The sequence below is a fragment of the Lethenteron reissneri genome, chromosome 23 (genome assembly GCF_015708825.2).
Source record: "Lethenteron reissneri isolate LAM-NWPU_2019-01 chromosome 23, ASM1570882v1, whole genome shotgun sequence".
In the NCBI taxonomy this organism is placed as follows: domain Eukaryota; kingdom Metazoa; phylum Chordata; class Hyperoartia; order Petromyzontiformes; family Petromyzontidae; genus Lethenteron; species Lethenteron reissneri.
Genome location: NC_083801.1, coordinates 6216274 through 6236797, shown reverse-complemented (window position 1 = coordinate 6236797; position 20524 = coordinate 6216274). Strand labels below are relative to the sequence as shown.

General features: G+C 51.2%; 1 protein-coding gene across 4 annotated transcripts in view; it reads right to left on the bottom strand.

Moving 5' to 3' along the window:
- Nucleotides 1-19921, bottom strand: part of ZEB2 (zinc finger E-box binding homeobox 2) — a 118599-nt gene extending 98678 nt beyond the window's left edge. The window contains exon 1 of one of the 4 annotated variants that reach the window (XM_061556973.1): nt 19437-19921. In XM_061556973.1, coding sequence (XP_061412957.1) covers nt 19437-19512 — 76 coding nt within the window. In that variant the 5' untranslated portion in view covers nt 19513-19921. Of the gene's footprint in view, nt 1-17266; nt 17610-18671; nt 18781-19017; nt 19111-19436 lie in introns of those variants that run through there. The other 3 variants (XM_061556976.1, XM_061556977.1, XM_061556975.1) reach the window with 3 other exon arrangements.
- Between the last annotated feature and the right edge of the window lie 603 nt (nt 19922-20524).

Below are 20524 nucleotides of genomic sequence, written 5' to 3'. Positions count from 1 at the left end.
AATCACATTGCCCGTGTACACGTGCACATTTTCAGCAATGGAGTCCCTTTCCCACATAGGCCCACGTGTTCCCATAGAGATCAAGACGTCCCCTGCTTGTACTTACTTGGTGGTTGACACCACGGCTTTGCAGGGGTCCCAGCAAGATGACCCTGGCACACTAATTAAAACTTTCCCCAGCACTAGACCTTCAGCGTTATCTTTGTTTTCAGTAAGCGGCGCCACTGCTTGAATATTCATGCAGAGGTTTGAGAGAGACACAGTGTAAACGTAGGAGCACGGGGCAAGATTAACGTGGGAATAAGATGCTTACTTAGCTTGGGGGACACTCGTAATTGGTGCTACCTTGCTCCTAAGCAAACCTCTGAAGGTATATGACGACCAACATCTAATGCAATGAACATCACGAAACTATTTTCTGCAAACTTATAATTATACTGCTGAAAAACATCTCATTTGACAAGTGGCACTGCCGAAATGTGCAGGTAAATATGTAATGATCAGTTCTCCCACCATAGCATGCAGAGGCTGTCACATTATTAAACATATATTTTATTTTACTCTTTCCTTCGGCCAGATGATGTTATGGTAGAGCACCCGAGTCGTGATTTCAAATCTCTGTATGAGGTCGAACTTATCCCATAATCCATCTAGGGTTCAACACATCAAAAGTGATTTGCATGCGAAAAAACTGATCTCCACCATAGGCACGGTGCAATATCCACCTCTGACTCAGTACCACCGATGGAGATGAATGCCGCCTAATTGCTAGTTTGTACATCTGTTTTATCTTCAATGAGTCTCATCAGCAGTGTACGGCCTGTTGGACACGTGCTGCTGGGCAACCTGATGTCATCGGAAAGAGCACAAAATGAAGCTGAAGTAATGCATTATATTGCAATGTGGTCAAGTTTACACTGGTCCAGGGGTTTACATTCTTTAAACAAATCCTACAAAATGCACTCAACTGAGAGGGCCATTGGTCGACTAATTGAATGCCGCATAATCTCAACGGCGCTCTTATTTATTTACCTGTTATTGCACAGACACAGTGTTTCTCGTGTCAGGACCTTTGACTACACTGCCACGTTGTGCTGCGGCGAACAAAAGACAAAGTCATTGGTCTCGTGGTGTGGGCTGACCAGTCCAATCAGTGTCTCCCAAAGGAGTGGTGTGCATCACCCTTGGTGTTTTCCTGAGCCAGTAGTGGTAATTCTTCAGTTCTATGGTGGGGGGCAGTCCATTCTTCGCAAGACCACTTTGGACGACTAATAAAATTATACTTATATAATTGACCCTGGAGGCATGATGTAAAGTTAAACACTCTTAACCATAGCACTGAGAATCTGGATAGGCGGAATAAAGACAATGGCTGATTAGCTTCTTGGCTTTTCCAAGATGGTTCAACAATGTTCACAAGCAAAATCGACTGTTTGCTGGTTTTGTGGTCAGATTAACTACCCACAATATATTATTATTACGTAAAGTACTTTTCCTCAATAGGGATTTTTCTCATCTATACTTGACTCCAACACTAGCAACTGCTATAACAATGTAATGTAGCAATAGAAGAGTGTTTCATTTCCTTTTTTTTACCTAAATGTAACTCTCATGGACCCGTAGCTGGGGCCAAGGAAATCAACAAATCAACCCACGTCCTTTATTTACCATGCTGAGAGGTCGTTGAGACGCACAATCTCACTTGTAAGAGAAACATGGTGGACATAGTCACGGATGGACGGATCCAAGTCGAAAGGCAATGTGTTGCCATACTCAAACAATCCAATGGTGGAAATTCCACATTGCTATGAGACAACGTCTCCATGGGCCATGGCAACTGTTGGCCTCCCAGATAAATGATGAAGTGTCGAGTCAACGGAGTGGAGCCTCAACCAGGAATGAACACCGCTAAAGATTTTTGTACATTCACTCTGCAGCAAAATAGGAACACTTCAGTAATGTCCCCGAAGTAAGCCGTTTTAGTGACTCTGCAAAACCCTGGTAAAATGGCATTAAGTACACTGGTCAGTGCAACACCGCCACTCAGTTAGTGGTACAATGTGAGACAAGTGTTGATGGTAACACAGCAATGACTTAACATTGGCATCACAGTTATTGGTTGGAAGGGGGGGGGGGTGCAGAGGGAGGGGGCAGTAGTGACAAAGCGGGGGAGGGGAGGGAGATGTCGAGGGGTAGGGTAGTGGCACAATGGGGGAGGGGGGGGGAGATGTAGAGGGAGGGGGCAGTAGTGACACAGCGGGGGAGGGGAGGGAGATGTCGAGGGGTAGGGTAGTGGCACAGTGGGGGAGGGGGGGGGAGATGTAGAGGGAGGGGGCAGTAGTGACACAGCGGGGGAGGGGAGGGAGATGTCGAGGGGTAGGGTAGTGGCACAGTGGGGGAGGGGGGGGGAGATGTAGAGGGAGGGGGCAGTAGTGACACAGCGGGGGAGCGGGGGGAGATGTCGAGGGGGGGGGTAGGGTAGTGGCACAATGGGGGAGGGGGGGGGGGGGATATCGAGAGAGGGGGCAGTAGTGGCACAGTGGGGGAGGGGGGGGAGATGTACAGGGAGGGGGGTAGGGTAGTGGCACATTGGGTAATGCACTGCATAATGAAACCGGGCAACTTGAGTTCAATTCCCATCCGCATTTAACATCAATAATGAGTGATATCTCAACCAGTCCTGGTCTGCCCCCCCCCCTCCCCTTCACCAACCCACACTGATCAGCCTGGTATGGTACGAGAGCCCCTACGACCGACACGACGTGGAGAGGGCTTCATCCAGCAGTAGATGGACTATGTTGGCGCTGGTTACGTGACGCTTGATTTGCATTCAGAAGGTTTACGAGTTCAAATTCCATTCAGGAGTTTAATGAGGTCATCCAATCAAGGTGGATAAAATGGGTATCACTTAGATCATATTGGCCGCCCTGTGAATTTTCAACGGCCCCGAGTGTGGTTCCAGGTCTGGCTCAACGCAACAACGAGTGCCTTCCTCTGCTCCCTGTGAACTTGGGAGACACCTTTGAGATTTAGTTTGGCTCATTGGTAACACTCGCTGCTAATTTAACGCAATGCGTGTGTTCCATCCTTTAAGAGGTTTACTTTTCGTAGTCACCCCCCTCATCATTGGCTAACATGGCTCTGTTCACGTTAGCTCGGCTCGCGTTTGTCGCAATGCCGCGCGATCCTTCGCTAATGCATTGCGCCCTCGAAAGGATCACCTTTAAAAAGAGAGAAAAAAACACATCTCGATGACCCTTACGCTACAGAATACAGAAATAATGAGGTATCTCCCCGTATTTTGACAAACAGATAGGGACAGGACATTACCCAAATAAATACTCCTCGAAATGGTTCGCTGAGCACTGCCCATCAGAGGGCAACTTGTGTGGACGTGTTACCGTCCTCACGGGTTCTCTAGGGGTTAGCGCGCTACTGAGATTTAATCAACGCAGTATACACTACCGCCGTACATCAATTGGACATCAAGAGATTTGGGGAGACACCTATTTGATGTAAATTATTCTAATTTTGTTAATCTACGGTGTTTATTCTCCGCTGCTGTGTGGAGCTGGCGGGGGAAGGGGGTGCCCAATAGGTAACCTCGTGGCCTTTTTATCGCTAGAGTCTGCTTCTGCTCATGTTGTTAAAATTCTGTACAGTATTTACAAAATAAACAACAATATTTCACAAACAGACACGCAAGACATATATGAATGTAAAATGTTGCAGTTTGGTGTTTTAACATCTTGACACCTGTTTTGTTGCCAGAAAAAAGGGGAAAAACCTATTATCATATATGAAGGTGGTTAAATTATTTGACAAGTGAATTTGAAAATGTATGCGTCCACTCTCATTACAATACTACTTTTGTACGTTCCCTCAGTCTTATTTCAATTAACTTATTATGATTGTAAATCCCTGTCAGAGGTTGATTTATGACATAGCTTATCATTCCTCTGAAGCTATAAAAGGCGTACCAAAATTATGAGAATTCAACAGTGGGCATCTCATGGATAGACTGGCCCCTACCATGATAACGTGGACATTTGTGCCAATGACTAGGAGCTATCAACATATACGAGTGGCGCAATTTACGAACAAAAGTCGTAAAAAAAAGATATCCACGAAACTCCGAAACGCCAGTTTATTTTCAATAGCAAATGGGAATGGGAAGCACGCAAAAAAGCACACCGTAAACAAGAAAAAAAAAATTCCAAACGAGGAGAATTCAGGGGTTGCGCGTCGAGTCAACGACACGATCACATGTTTAGGCGCCGTCTGCACCGCCAGCGATAGGAGGTTGCGCGACCACGGCCAGAGATGCTCCCGGGACAAAGGGCTTCTTCACGGCCAGTGTCACACGGCATGCGCCCATCACGAGTCTCCCGTCCTTCCCGGTTCACACCCCCCTACCCACCACCCACCCACCCACCCCCAGTGTCCCTGCCACCCAGGGTCAAAAGGCGCCCTCCGCCCTCACCGCAAGCCCCTCCGCGCTCGCGCTCGGCAACAAGGAAGCACTTTGCCGTTGGGGCCAGCGGCGTAGCTGGGTGGCACGATGGGGCTCATGCTTGCAGCTGTGTCGGAGCGTGGAGTTAATGATGCCCGCCATCCCAGGGCTTGATTCCATATGCTGCCATGCAAGGTAAAAAGGCGGGTGCCCGAGTGACTTGCGTCTTTTTTTTACGACGTTAGTCCGGTAACCGTTGACTTGTATGAACATTTGATGTCATAAAGAAATTGGCCTGTGGAATTAATTGGATCAAACGGAACTGCGAGAGTTTATTTGACAGGTAAAGACGAGTTTCATTAGCTTCACGGTTATTTCAGGAATGGACTGGTGATCTTGAACATCGGTGGCCCTTAAACAGCGCGGTGAAATAAATTCGCATTCCTGTGGCAGCAGCCAATCTCTCCACACGATTTCTCCCACGACGGTGCTCATCGTCTCAGCCTCAGATGGATGATGGCCTGAGTCAGTCCCTCTGTACCAGGATTTGAACTCACAAAGTTATGTTTGTGAGATGCACCTGAAAAACACAGTAGACCCTTGAAGGTGTACATATACTGCCGAGTTCAGATCGTGCTGTATTTGTCTGCTGCCGTCAGAGAAGAGAGAAGCTAAAGGAATGCTTCACTCTGGGACCGAGATCTCAAGCTTCATGTGCATGCTGAAAAATAATCTAGAAAATAATACTGTAATCTGAAAAATAGGAATAATCATTCAAGCCCAAAGCAGTCCTCCGAAGCACATGTTGGTGTTAAACCCTTCTTAGAACAGTGTGTAGAGGTGCCCGCAGCCCTGGAAAAGTTGTGAAATTGAAATCGTGGGTGTGTAAACACGATTCGTGTTCAATATTGCAACAGTTTGTCACTCGGGGGGAGAACAGTGCGTTTACAAGAGGCGAGCCGCTGACGGGGAAACTTCCACGGAAGAAAATGTGCATTGCGTCCTTACAAAGCACAACAATTGTGCCAAAATGCTTCAATCCCATTAGAGAATTGTTTGCAGCTGCACCAGAATTTTAGGTGGGTGGAATATTTGATTTACCATAAACGATCAGTGTATGATTTGGGCAGTATGGGCTGCTCAATTGTTCATATGGGAAGACCAATATCATCAGCTTTTATTTAAAATGTTTGCAATATGATTGCTCCACAATATTTAATGCCAATCATTTTCTCAGGAATCCATTTGCTTCTGCAGGACAATGTTCTAAACACATTATTTGCTCATTCCCGGATGAAGAACTAACACTAGTAATTATGTGAGTCACCCTCCCCCCCCCCACCCACCCACCCCCGTGTCAAAGAACACAACAGGGGGATGGACCTTTATATTTTATACAAACGTGTGGGAAAACAAGCTGACCTATAGAATGTTCACTTCGGGGACAAAGGATGGGTGGGAAATTAGAGAGAAAGGAAGGCACAAAAAAGGTTAGGGAAAAAAAGTGGACACAAGAAGAGAAAAAAGGAATTGTATCTGAAAGGCCGTCCGGTCCAGTGAGAGTTAAAGCACACCTCCAGGCATTAGGCCAGGGGAGGGGCTGGGAGGGAGACAGGAGCGGGGCGTGTGGGAGGGATTAGCTTCACGGGACAGACAGGGTCGGAGTTCAGCTAACGGTGCCTGCCTGCCTGTCTCCTGTTTTACCGTTAGATTAAATCAAAGGGCCAGCCCGACAGGCAGCCAAAAAAAACCACAGCTCTAAACACAGAGGGGGGAAAAAATGCCCCAATTACCCCTGGGGGATGAGGGCAAAAACAAGGCGGGAAAAAAAAAGAACCCGCTGCACTGCTACCACTAAGCGGAGCTTTTAACCTAAAAATACCGGCACAGATATGTGGCAAGAGACTTAGCATACTTTAAACGACGAGGAAATCCTGCCCATGACATGCAACAACTCCGCAATGGATGAACAAGCACAGCGGGCACTGTACGGAAATGTCATTATTTCCAATCTACGAGGAGTCAAGAGTCATTATTTGAATAAACAGTTTACAATGTAATGGTATAGGGATTATTGCAAGACTTTTCCTGGCTTAGGAAGTAATCATTATTGTCTGCGTGGTGAGGTGGCACAGTGAATCGCGTACTGCGCCATGCACCCGGCAACTTGAGTTTGATTTCCTGCCACAGCCAACATCACGTGGCATCAGAAGCAGTTCTGGGTTCCTCACTCCTTAACCAATCTGCGCTGCCCAGCGTGGCAAAGTATGGTCAAACAACCCCAGTAACCCAAAGGCACGCGGAGACTTTCAACCAGCGGTGCACTGACAACAGGCTGTAGAGAATGTGCTATTACTCTTGTGTATTGTAATAGAGGAAAGTTAATTTATCTTTGACGCTTCTGCCCACAAACACTGACTTGGAAGAAAGTGAAAGTTCCACGTTCGAGAATGCAGTACGGCAAACACCAATCAAGCAGAGCACACTAGGCATGGTGCTTGGAAATGTCGCTTCGAGGTCAATTCTGCTTCTGCTTTTTAAATCAGCTCTGCCAGGCAGCAGAGGGCATTTGTAACGTGCATTGCTGGTCAAGGCCAATAGCCTTATTAACCCAGTGCAGTGATAGCTGGAGGGGGCACCCGACGAGCAAAAGGGCCTTGCCTCCCTTTGGGCCCCCCTGAAGTGGGTTGACATATACATACGCACGCACGTACGTTGACCTTCTTTCGCACCGTACGTAGCCGACCGCGCTAATCGGAGGTACAGGGATATACATTACGTCAGGGGTGTTTAAAGAAGCGTAATTTTAATACCGCGTCGCTGATCTCTCCACCGCTCGACCTTCACCCCTGGCTGGGAGGTTTATCGGTGTGACGTCTAGTCAACGAACGGTAAGTTCTTCAACGTTTGACTCTCACACGATTTATTTCCCACAAAAACCCGGGCAACTCAACGACCTCCACGCTCGCGACTCCAGCACGGGCCCTGGCGGCAGCGCTGCCGAACATGCACTTTTGTATCGGACAACAAAGGGACACACGCACACTGCCCCTGAATTCTTTCATGGCAGGGATTGTGTCATAAACGAGATAAGAATGTGTTTGGTACGTATAAAAAAAACAGCTGGCAAAATTCATAATAATAGTCAGTGTCTCGATGCTCAAACAAGCATTTAACAGCAGCACTCGTTTGTGTTCGCGGTTGGAAAAGCGGCGGGGAATAAGTACACGTGTCTACGGCAGGGACCGGTCTCTTCGCAACACAACCACTGTGGAGTTTCTCACAAAGGTGGGTGGTGGTACTTGTTTCTTTCAAACCCGGAAGGATAATGAGGCTGAGTTGAAGCACACCTAGGATTTTAACTTCTAAACTTGGGACGGAGCCAAAGTGCTCCAATGCAGCAGCAGACATCCGCACGGTAACAGCAATAAACGGATGTCTTGCGTTAAGAAGTTTAACAAGGTGGTGGAAATGTATCAAAGCGTTGCAGAAAAATACCGAAAACGACTGATCGCGTGTACATTGCACAACGCAACATTTATTTGTTTTTCCCAAGGTGCTATTCCAAGTCCCTGCACAAAATTTTACACCAAATACCGGAGTAAATGCCGGTAATTACCACGGAGATTAAACGTAGACTGCGATTGAATAAACAGTTTCCCCCCCCCCCACTCCCCTTTTCTCCACCAACAACCCCACCGCCACCCACCCCTCGCTTGCACCTTAACCCATAACGGGCACACGCCCAGACTCTCCGTGTGGTCGAGCAGAGAGCTTGGCTCATGCAAGCTTGTGGCGCAAAAGTGGACAATATTTGAGCAGGTAGTACCTGGGGGGGGGGGGTACACCAAGGCCGTAATTATAATATATATTTGTGGGGGACACATCCCCCTCCCCCCCCAATATTCAAATATGCTCAAAATGTCCCCCCCCCCCCCCCAATATATTGCTATAAAATAGATTTCTGTTTCTATGATTGTGGTTGTGGTTGTACTTTGTTAATCCCGAATCTCTGCCATTACATACAATGAAACAAGAAAAGGTATTCAAATTTACAGAGCAATGTAATACAATACACGATTAGACATTATTATTTTTAAAAAAGTCCATCCCATGTGTTAGTGAATTTTTATACATTTTAAGCAGAAAACTCGTTTTCAAATTGAGATATTTTTTTTTCTGGGGGGGGGGGGGTGGAACCAGACCCCCTGGAAGATTTGGTCCCCCCAATGTTGACTCCATGGCTACGGCCTTGGTTTTACACGCATAAAATACGAGCGCCGTGATAACACTGAGGGGTGCATTAGGCATCAACACTTGCGAAGGACCACTCAGGACTTTGCACCCCTTTGGGTGGACTGGCCAAAGAAAGTTTCAACGAAGTCGGAATGCGGAACATTCTATTGCTGAACACGGATCACACCTCTGTGGCAGCGGTGTTGGGATGTGGCCAGCAGCCAGTGGAGTGTATTCTCGTCAATTTATCTGCGTTAGGTTTTACGAAAGCGTGTTGAATTTGTCTGCTCAAACAGATAGCCAGATAGCGGGGCAAGGGGTAGGCTTGGGCTCAAGCCATGCCAACATGCTCATTGTTGACCGCCCCTTGATTCTCTTTCGCCTTTGCACAGCAACGGCGCGTTGAGTACGCGTGTCAGCGTACGCGCCACGCACTGGCGCTGTGATCGCTCGGTAGGTCTCTCGACGGTGCATCCCTTCGTTAAAGCGGCAGTGAGCAGGAGAGGGTGGGTGGGTGGCTGTGTGTGTGTGTGAAAAAAGCCGGCCAAAACCCCATTACGCAATGCACGTGCTGTCAAATACCGCTACCCGCCGCACACCCGCGCGTGCGCACACGAGGTAACAAATTCCCACGTGCAAATCCAGAGACACGCGCGAGCACAGGTGCATGCAGATACACCCATGGAGAGATATACCAAACCGAGGCAGACACCACACACAAACACCACATTTGCCAACTTACGAGAGTGCAATCAGTTTTTTTTTTTATCCGTTGACCCATTGCTATCAATTGACGCGTGCTATTATGTTCATTACGCCAGGCGAAGAGCCGGGTGAGTTGAGTGTTGCCCTGGTAATTGCAAGGTGACGAGATCACACCACCCTTCAAAGTCAAATGTGCCTATCATTCCTTCGAGGTCGGTAAAATCATCACCATTTAGTGGGACTGTAGCAATAGCTTTGAGAGAATAGCCACTGTCATAGGAATGTGTCATTTTCACCACTGGTAAGACCATCACGAGTGACGAGTCCCGATCACTGCTCGAAAGAACAGGAAAATACTTTTGATATGACGAAACATTTATATAGCATAAAGCAGTATATTAATATATGATGCATAGCATAATTTCATTTCTTATTCTTAATACTCTTTGACCACCACCCATAAGTATGCAACATCTGCAAGATAACACCAAGATCCCTAACGTAGCCCTATGTACTCGAGGAGAAAGTGCAGTTGATGGGCACCGATTAAGGCCGGGACAGCGCGCGCTATGGCAATGGTTCGGCCAGGACGGCATAGGGCTGCTGTTCTCTCCCCCGCGCTGATGTTCACACAACGTGCTCAGTGGCGAATTCGGATTTTAAACCTTCGGTGGGGCCCCAGACAGGTGCAGGTACCACGGATGTGCATGGTCCTGGAATCGTACCTCGGTCTCTGGGATCATAGGGAATTGCGATAACAACTGTGCCACCACTCTACCTAGACACGTACCGACACACAAATGCCAAAGTGGATTCTGAACGTGTCTTGGACCTCCCCTTTGTTGACTCGGCCTAAAACGAATACTTGGTGTGGCATGTCAGCACCTGCTTCAATCAAAGTGGGTCTGGTGTTGTGCTAGGCACACTACCGCCTCCACCTGTGCTGTGCCAGCCTTTACGAGGTGCTCGCTAAGAGCATGTGTTCCTACGGTCCCCAAAAGACAAACATCCCCCGTATAGCCTGAACAGACATTTGGCACAATTGCTGTTCGCGAGCACCTATGAAGGCTAATACAGCACACTAGTGGGTGGCCAGCATCACGCCTAGCCGCTTTTGTCTCCCTCGTGACGATGTTCACACGCCGCACCAGGTACTCAGTTGAGGCTGAGTCGACCTAGGGGATGCCCAAATACCAGTTCAGATTATCATCACCGGTCTTGACCGTGGGCGGGAATCGAACGCGGCTCACTGGGTTCGTGACGCAGCGTGCTAACCGCTACGCTACGGTCCAAAGACAAAGACAAAAATCCCCCGTATAGCCTTAACAAATTGTAGGGGCAAGTGCTGTTAGCGGACACCTATGAAGGTCGGAACGGTACACGAGGGGGTGGGTGGCCAGCACCACGCCCGACCGCCTTTGTCTCCCCAGTGGCGATGTTTACACACCACACCAGGTACTCATTTCAGGCTGAGTCGACCTAGGGAAGGCCCAGGACCGGTTCAGATAATCGCCACCACTGGTGTTGGCCGTGAGCGGGAATCGAACCCGAGTCGCCAGGTTCATAGCGCAGCCTGCTAACCGCTACACCACCGCTACGGTCCACACACGCACACGCACGCATGCCCACTGGCCACGCACACGCCTGATAAAAAGTTACAGCTCGCATCGCATTTCTCCGGATGCTCGTCGGCAAATGCTCCTCGTGGATGGACGTCCGCCACGGTGCGAGAGCCGCGTGAGCGAGACGCACGAGCGTTCTCCGAGACACCGCCGTGTCATTTACACGGAGAATTCATGAACTCTCATCGCGAAGCACACTGCACGGCGGCGTTTGCGATCACTCACAAAGACGCGTGGCTTCGGTGTTCGCGAAGCGCCGACCGTATTTTGCATTTGACAATGAACGATTTGGCGTTGCGCCGTGGGTTATTTTCATTGAACCACAAAAAAATATAATAATAGCCGAACGCTATTATAGAATATGCACACAGAAGTGGATGGATGGCTTTCTCATCGGCTTGTTCACTACCGAGCCGGTTCACGTGAATGTGACGGTTCGATTCCCGTGGCCACCCAGTGATTTCTGCACGTCGCTATCACCAGAGGGTACCATTTGCCGCAAAGTGGGTGTTACAGACCCCGTGGCATCGTTCCCAAGAGCAGTCCATTGCGTGCCGGTGTCAGACCACAAATCTTAACCTTGCAACTAATGCGTTCATTCAAACTGATGATAACAACAATTCGCACGTAACCATGAAGAAAAATGTTGTTCTTTTCTAAATAAAATTATGTATAGTTGACAAAAAAATTTTACGGCAAAAACCGTTCTTGTTGTTGTTTATTTTATTTTTCACCACGGAAAACATAAAATAACGAATTACCTCCTTAATAGACTGGTAGGCTTCCACCTGCTCCAATAGAGGGCACGGCTAATTGACTGATAGATGAAGCCGCAACGCAAGGCGCTCCGGTGGCGCCGCCGTGAGCGGGGCTTGATCCGCGCTCACGAACAACGCCGCAGCTTCTCGATTGCTGCGCGCTCGCGATCCACGACGCTCATAGAGTGGCCCCCTTGCCGATGACCATTCTCTCCGATTGCGCTCCGTTTTTTTGCTCACCGTGCCCAACCCCCCGCCCCCCCAGCCTGCCCACCCGCCACCGCCGCCCCTCTATTTACGAGCCCTCACCCCCGACCCTTTTTTAAGTTCGAACATTGAGGTGGCCCGCGGGAGGGGTGCGTTGCGAAACGTTATTTACCACTCGGTGTGGCTGTTGTTGTTGGTGGTGGTGGTGGTAGTGACGCCTATGACGACAAGCGTGGTGGTGGTGGTGGTGATGATGGCCAGATATATTGTTTGCGCAGCGAGCGCACTCACGCGTTGATTGATGGTCCACATGAAGCATTGCACTCGTGCAGACACAAAGGTGCCACCCCCCCCCCCCTTCTTTAGCTCTATAGAGCGCCAGCAACAACAACAAAGTGCTGTTGGCGAGCGCCTGTTAAGGCCAGTACAGCAGCGCTCGCTATCGGGTGGTGCGGTGAGAATTGTGCACGGCCGGCTGCCTGCAGCCAGTACGACACCAGAACGAACACTCATTTAAAATCCGAGTTCCCAAACATCGCTCGTGGCAGATTGTTTTACAATAATAATAATAATTTACATTACTCTGCCAATGCACTGGTGAATAATGACCTCCACTATGCCTCTTTGTCATGGGCGTTGTTTGGCTGTACTTTACTTACTGCGATGGTCAGTGAGGATTGCTAATAGAGCCGATGTTAGTTGTGGCTGGAAATTGAACTCTGGTGACTGGGTGGCCGAGTTCATAGAGCAGTACATTAATCACCCCCCATCAATGGAAAAAAAACAAATCCAAAACCAATGAATTACAGCCATTGGCCCAGCTATACATGTAGCCGACGAAATGTTCGCTTATGGTACGATGTTTGTTGTTGTCAAAAGAACGTATCAATGCGTCGAGCACCAACGATGTGTTTCGGCCGTTCCGTCGAGGCGTGAATGTGATCCGGCGAGTTTGCGTTGCCCCGAGTTCTTTTGAGCGTTGGAGTTGATCATGTGTCTTTGGTCCGAGGCCAAATCGTGCAAACGATGCTTTTCTATGATGGAGACACGTAAATTCGCCCAGAAATGTGAAGCTGGAGGCGTGTCACCAATTCTTCCCATTCCGTACGGATGAGTTGATCCATAGCGGATTTTTTTTACTTTTACGCGCTCGCGATCACGAGCTCTGCTGCTAACAGTGCGCACGTTGAAACCGCAGTTCACCATAAACCCGATTCCCCCCCCCCCCCCCCGCAAAAGTGCGCAACGAAATTGCCGTGCCGCATCCGCACCCATTCATGCGGCACTTTAAATACATCGACCCCATTCATCTCTGCCGCGCGTACGCCGTGAGAAATTGCACAATGTGCGCTCGCTAACACCGCGCTTGGGAGAGTGACAAGACGATCTCGCGTCGTGAGCGGGGCTTCCGTTGAGCGGGTCACGATGCCCCACGGGGGGGGGGGGGGCGGTGCCACACCCCCGGTCACCCTTGTCTCGGCAAAATAGAATATCGGTAGAGTACAACGCAAGAGCGCACGCACCACTGATGCACTCCCCGATCCCCCCGATGACAGAAAGCCACCCTCGGTGCCTCCACATCCACGAACACACACCCGCAGAGAAGCGACCAGATTCTCACCAAAACAACCTCGCGAAAGTGCCCATCCAGTCTGCCCTTTGCGCGATTTTGGCTGCGTTGTCACTCGGCTGTCGGCGCCGACCCCCCCCCCCCCCCCGCTCGCGTTACCTGTAACTAACGCGACGTGGCGCGCGTTACTTGTAACTAACGCGACTTGGCGCACCTTACAGAAGCGCGCGTGGTTTAAGGAAGTGCGCGCGCTGTATCGACACTTGGAACGCGGGGCCGCTGCGCGCAATTGCGCACAAGTGGAAGCGCAAACCGCGTGCGCAGCACGACAGCTCTGCATATATGTGTGTGTGTGTGTAAGTGTGTGTGTGTAAGTGTGTGTGTGTGTAAGTGTGTGTAAGTGTGTGTGTGTGTAAGTGTGTGTGTAAGTGTGTGTGTGTGTGCGTATCTGTGGGAGCGGTATTGCAACGGTTAGCGCTACGCTGCGCGACTAATCCGGCCACCCGAGTTCAATTCCCGCTCACGGCCAACACCGGTGACGATTATCTGAGCCGGTCCTGGGCCTCCCCTCGGTCGACTCAGCCTCAAATGAGTGACCTGGTGCGGTGTGTAAACATCGCCACTGGGGAGACAAAGGCGGCCGGGCATGGTGCTGGCCACCCACCTCCTCGTGTGCCGTTCCGGTCTTCATAGGTGCTCACTAACAGCACTTGCCCCAACAGTCTGCAAAGGCAATACGGGGGATCTTTTTCTTTGTTTTCTTTTTGCCTGTGATCAGCTCGCTTCCGGCGGGAATATCGCGAAGCTCGACTCGTACATTGTGCGTTCCGGCTTCGGTCACATTGGAGTTTTGCGTTATGGGCGCGTTCAAGACATTCACGTTTAAGAGAAACAAAGCAATTAGGAGGGGATGGCGGGGGAACGGGGCCCGACAAACGACGCCGGCTTCCGCCTGCAATCTCTCAACTCTGCGATTACGAAGCACATAATAGGTTGAATGTGTATGCAATAATAAAAACAACGTAACGTGCAGTGTAACAAACAAAGCGGGGCGTTAATAACAGCATACCGCCGACGATGAGATGCATTCTGATTCCACGCTCCCGGTATTTGTCATCGCGATTAAAACCGCGGATAAATTATTGTCGCACCGCGTCAACAAAGCGCAGGGAAAGACGCGTTCGGATCTCCCCTGCCCCTGATGCGACTCGTGCGACGTCGCGTCGTGTGTGTTTCGCGTTGCACGTACTTATGCGCGCGCGCATTACACGCGCAAAACATCAGGTCCACCCCGTGTGTTGTGGATTCCAACGTAAACGAACGTGCCCGGGGTTCGCTCAGAAAGCTCTCGCCTCGCAAAGTCTTACCCGCGATGACACTTCGAAAATAATCGCCGCTCCAATGAAGGTGCGCTGCATTTATTGCGAGACTAAGCACCGCTTAAGAGCATGATAAAAAAAAAACTACCTATGATCGAATGAATGGAATGGAATGACGGAGAAGATCGGGCATTGGAGTGGAGACTATCAATAACACATTTATATAAGCCGACAAAGGGACTATTGGCACGCGTTCGTGGAATTGTGAGCATTAAGCGTCGAAGTAAGCCGGAGTTGTTTTAAAATAGCCGAGCGCACTACACATATGTGTATTTTCGTTCGCCGATGTAACGAGCGATCGCCCACGCTGGAAGTGTCGCGTTCGCGGGGCAGTCGAGCGCATCAGTGCCCGTGTGCATTTGAACACGGCCGACCCGTGACGGCGCAAAAACGTGCGCTCAACGTCACAGCGATCACCTCATTACGCATCGTTTACACGAGCTACGCTCGTCTCTCGTGTTGCCAGTCTTAACGACCGGGCCGCAATCAAAACTCCCCCGAGACGCGAAATACCCTGTGTCAAGTTATACTCTTCAAGCGCTTCATCACGTTCGGGTCGAGTCGAGCACGGCACTTGCGATGTGGATGAACAAAAATAAAGGTTCGGTAGTCTCTGACGGGAATTCACATCGCGCCAGAACTTGGGTGGAAGCAATGCCCCCCACCCCCCCCCCCCATGATTATGATTATTATCATCGGTGTTGTTGTACACGCTGCGATGCTGAGCGTGCGGAGGACGTTTAAACGTTTCACCCGCGTGGTCGACGAACGATCAATTGGGGTGGCCGCGTTCCGCCGTCTTTCCTGCGCGCTCGGAGTTTCTCGCGAAGCACGCGTGGGGTGTGTGGGAACAAGAAGCGCGCACGCCCGCGTCCGCCGAGCGGCAATCAACGAGAGGAGGGGGGGGGAGACGGTGGCGGTGGCGAGGGAGACTCCGCGAAGCGCGCACGACTCATCACAAACAATGGGGCAATTTGCTGGAGTCGCGACGCACAAAGGGACACTGTCGTGGCGCGTCGTGCGGCGTGGGCAGCCGCCCCCACAAACAACTCGCTCCGACCACTCAGTGCGAGCTGCTCCGACTGGGCGCGTTGCCACCTACGGGAGGAGAGGGTGGGGAGGGTTGAAGGGGTGGTTGAGACGGCCGACGTTCGGTAACGTTGTGCGCAGTAACGTCGATCGAGCAACGTGGTGCTGGAGGTGGCTTTGTCGGTCTTGCGAACGAAAGCGCCTCCAGATTAGCACGCTTGGCTACGTGCGGTGCGAAAGAAGTTCCACAGACATACATACGAACCGACGACGATGAATTCGAAGCAATTTGTGCCGATGCAGACTTGGGTTGATATGAAAATGTGCACGTCGTGTGTGTGTTTGTGTTACGTGTTGCGCGCGCGCGATTCTGCAGTGTTATACTGTTGTACACACAACAGTATAACACGGTGTGTGTGTGTGTGTGTGCCTGTGATCACACTGCAACTGAGCGGCGATAAAGTTTTGGGTTCGTCTTGAACGTGCAATACTGGCGTCATCCGACGCACATCGAGATAACGTATCTTCATGTTGCATTTTGCACGTGTGTGTGTATATATACGTGAAGTGCTTATACACGAACACGTCTGCCTGTATAAACAACGGGAGATAAAGGATGAACGATCTCAACAAGATGCAATTTGCCGCTCTGCTGGTAGGATAACTCCGTGAACAAACGTGGTCGCCTGCTTCGGGCGTGTCACATAACCCTGTTCGTCTCGTTACACCAAGCGGCCCGTGATATGTTTGAGTAGTGAGAAGCAACACTCTGTTGTGCGTGTTTAAAATTTAAAAAGAAGGCACGTACATACACACTTGCATACATACGTACATACATGTACGAAATAAGACAAAGATTCATCGTAAAGCTTTAACGGGCTTTTGGGGCAAGCGCTGCTAGCGAGCACCTATTGAATCCGGCACGGCACACAAGCGGAGTTGGTGGTCAGCACCACGCCCGGCCGATGTTTACACCCTCGCCACATGTACTCATTTGAGGCTGAGCCGACGTATGGGGATACCCAGTACCGGTGCAGATAATCGACCGTGAGCGGGAATCGAACTCGGGGTTCGGTGCGCAGCGCGCTAACCGCTACGTTACCGCTCCCCGCAATGTCCATACACCCCGCACGCACGTACGCGCGGTGCGTTCGACGACTCAAACATAATAAGCTCTTTCAACGGAGGCGCAATGTGTTTTATTACAGCCACGCTCGCCCGTTAAAGCGAGTTCTAGAGGAATGAATAATCGCGGGGACGATTCTCCCACGGGAGGACTCCACCAAGTTGCTGGATGATGCACTCACCGCAACGCGCAGCGGGGCTCACCGAGGGCCGCGTTGTATTCTGTGCCGAGCTGGGTTCACGGAGCCCCCCGCTGTTTCGCACTCTCCACGTTTGCACGCAAACCCTCGCCGCCGCCGCCGCCGCCGCCGTTGACAGGGGGCTGTGTGCCGCGTGAACATCAAAACTCGCGAGCGCCGAAACTTAGCCGGGTTCACTCCGCGCCGCTCTCACGCTGCGCCTGTGTCACTTGCAATGTTGTTGGGGTTGGTGGTGGGTGGTGGTGGTGGGTGGTGGTTGTGGTTGTGGCTTCATACAGGGAGCGGTTAGTGTAGCGGTTTGCTGGCTGCGCTACGAACCCGGCGACCCGGGTTCGATTCTCGCTCACGGCCAACACCGGTGACGATTATCTGAATCGGTTCTGGGCTTCTCCTCGGTCGACTCAGCCTCAAATGAGTACCTGGTGCGACGCGTAGACATCGTTACTAGGGAGACAAAGGCGGACGCGCGTGGCGCTGGCCACCCACCCACCCTCTCGTGTACCGTGCCGGTATTCATAGATGCTCACGAACAGCCCTTGCCCCAACAGTCTGTTGAAGGCTATACGGGGGGTCTTTATGTTTGGTTTCACACAGGGGCACGCCGCCGCGTCTTTGTGATACATTTCCAAGTACAATAAGAAAAAACTGAAGATTCATCAACAACGTTGTGGTCTTAAAGGTGAAAATATATGTACAATAGGCGATGTTTCGGGCAATGGGTCATTCTTTATAGCACACGAGTACAATTACGCTACGCGATGCATTGTTTCTCAACGCAAAACCAGCAGAGGCTAAATATTAAACAAACGACTCTACGAGCTGTGGATAGTATACAGATAGATAGCACTGTTGTCCTGCATGTCATCACGCACACATACACTTGTTATTTTCTTTTCAAATTAGCGAGCACGGCTAATCCTACATTTTTCAGCGCCGCGTTTTTTCCTGCGTAAAGCGAACCGCCGGGCTCTCTTAAAAAGGGGGTATGTGGGGGGCGTTTGGGGGGGGGGCTCTGAGTTTGTCAACGCAGTGTTAAGCGTGGATCAGCGATCGCGAAACACGGGGCGAATTTAACGTCCCATCCGTCTCCTCTCGGCGGCTCCCGCAACCTCACGCTCCGCTCAGCGCGCACAGGACGGCCACGCAAGTTTTACCCCCCCACTGTCCCGTGCCGTCCACCGTCCGCTGAATGACAACTCAACACGACTGCAGCCGACACGGAGCGCATCTCTCTCTCGTATCTCTCCCATCTCTCTCGTATCTCTTTCATCTCTCTCTCTCAACGCGCGCAACATCGCAGCGACGAGTTGAGTTGTCCGCTCCACGGTGGTGTCACACACACACACACGCGCGCGCGCAACTCGGCTAAGATTACGAACGGGCAGACCTCGCAGCGAAGGTGCGTTCGGTGAGTCTAGCACGCGTTTCCGATTGAACTTTTTCTTGTTGCCGTCGCGTTATCTTGTTGGCGATTGCGCGCACACCGCGGGAGTGTTGGACAACACACACACACACAGAGACGCACGTCGCGCCACGATGTGATGTAACGGCGTTTGTAGGGGTGACCTCTAGCGAGACGGGGCAGGCGCGGCGCGTCGCTCGCTCAGCGGCCCGGGGAGGCGCGGCGAATTCGGGTCCCGTTATCCCCGCGACCGGCAGCGGTAAGTAACGGGCCCGGCAGCAATAGCGCCATCATCACCATCGTCATCGTCGCCGCGTCGCCACCGTCTCACCCGGTAAAGTGACGTTCACGCAATAAAACGACGACGATGAAGACGATGTTGAAGATCGTGATAACCGCAATCATCGTCGTCAGTTCGCGGCATCCCCGACTGACAAAGTCGGAGCGGCAACTTTTTTTATCCGTTCGGTTTTACGCGCAGACACAGGGCGCGCGCGCATGCCGGCGCGCAAACTTTGCGAGTTCAAACACAGTAGAATCTACTAACTCCTGCTTCTCCTACAACTTGAACAACACAAGACCCGCAGCACCATCATCACCCACCAACACCAGCACCACCAACCAACAACACCCACGCCAGCAGCTAAACAAATACAAACAAACCCCGTCCGCGGGCGGAGCGGTGAGTGCCCGCGGAGTCGCAAAAAAACGAGGCCGGTCGCGATGGGAGCGACCACCACCACCACTCACCGTTCTTCCGCCGCGGGTTCGCCTGCTTTCGCCGCTTACACCTGGGGCCATCCGCCATGCTCCGCTCCGGCTTCATGTTTGAGGCGTGGGGAGGGATCAGCGCAAGAGCCGGACGCGGGTTCCCTCGCCCCCTCGCTGCTCCCTCTCGCTCGCTCGGCCCACTCGCCCGCCCTGCTCGCGCCTCCGTCACCTCCCGACACCTATTATTATTATCGAGTACGTGGCCGCGTACGCCTGGAGACCTTTTTTTTTTGTTGCGCACTCACGCACACAACGTGGCCAGACCCGCGCACGCACGCACGCACGCGGTTACACACGCGCGCGCGCACACACACACAGACGCACTCACACACACACAAAGACGCACTCGCACACACCACACACACACACGGGCAGACACTCACACACATGGACTTAATACTCGCGCACACTGCGCTGCTGACATGCAGCCACACACACTCATCGCGCCCGCTGGGCTCGGCGTTAGCTCTGTCTTTTTTTAAAACTTCGCCACGAGTGCCGTTATCGCAGCGTTATGCGCGGCGGTTCCCGACCTGATTGAGTGTCGGTAGAAGCACACACGCACACGCACGTACGCTGGCAACAGGTATAGGATGTGCGGAGTCTTTCTTTTACGTTTTCCTTGCGTCGCTCGTTCCACCGCCGCGATACGGGAGTTGCTTAAACGATACTTTACGTTTTCAGACTGCTACGGTAGTTTGTGTCTCAACGTGCGCTACGCATGGGAGTGGTGGGGCAGTGGTTAGCGCACCGCCGCGATGCTATCTCTCATTCATCGAGCTTACATCGCTGGCCATACGACACCACTGTTGTCCGCATACAACACGACCCTCTCCTAGGTCGACTAAGCCAGAAATTGTGTGCAGACAATATGAGCGGTTGAGTTGTATTGTTTAGACCAGGGGGTCGGCAACTGAAATAACCAGTAGAGAGACGTATTTTTTTTCGTTTAGAATTCGCTGAAACAAACTCAGTCCTTAAAGATGCCGCATGCTACTCCGGAGGCGCAGGTTCCTACCCCATGGTTTAGGACCTGGGTGCCTTGCTAGGTGCTCGCTCACGAGACT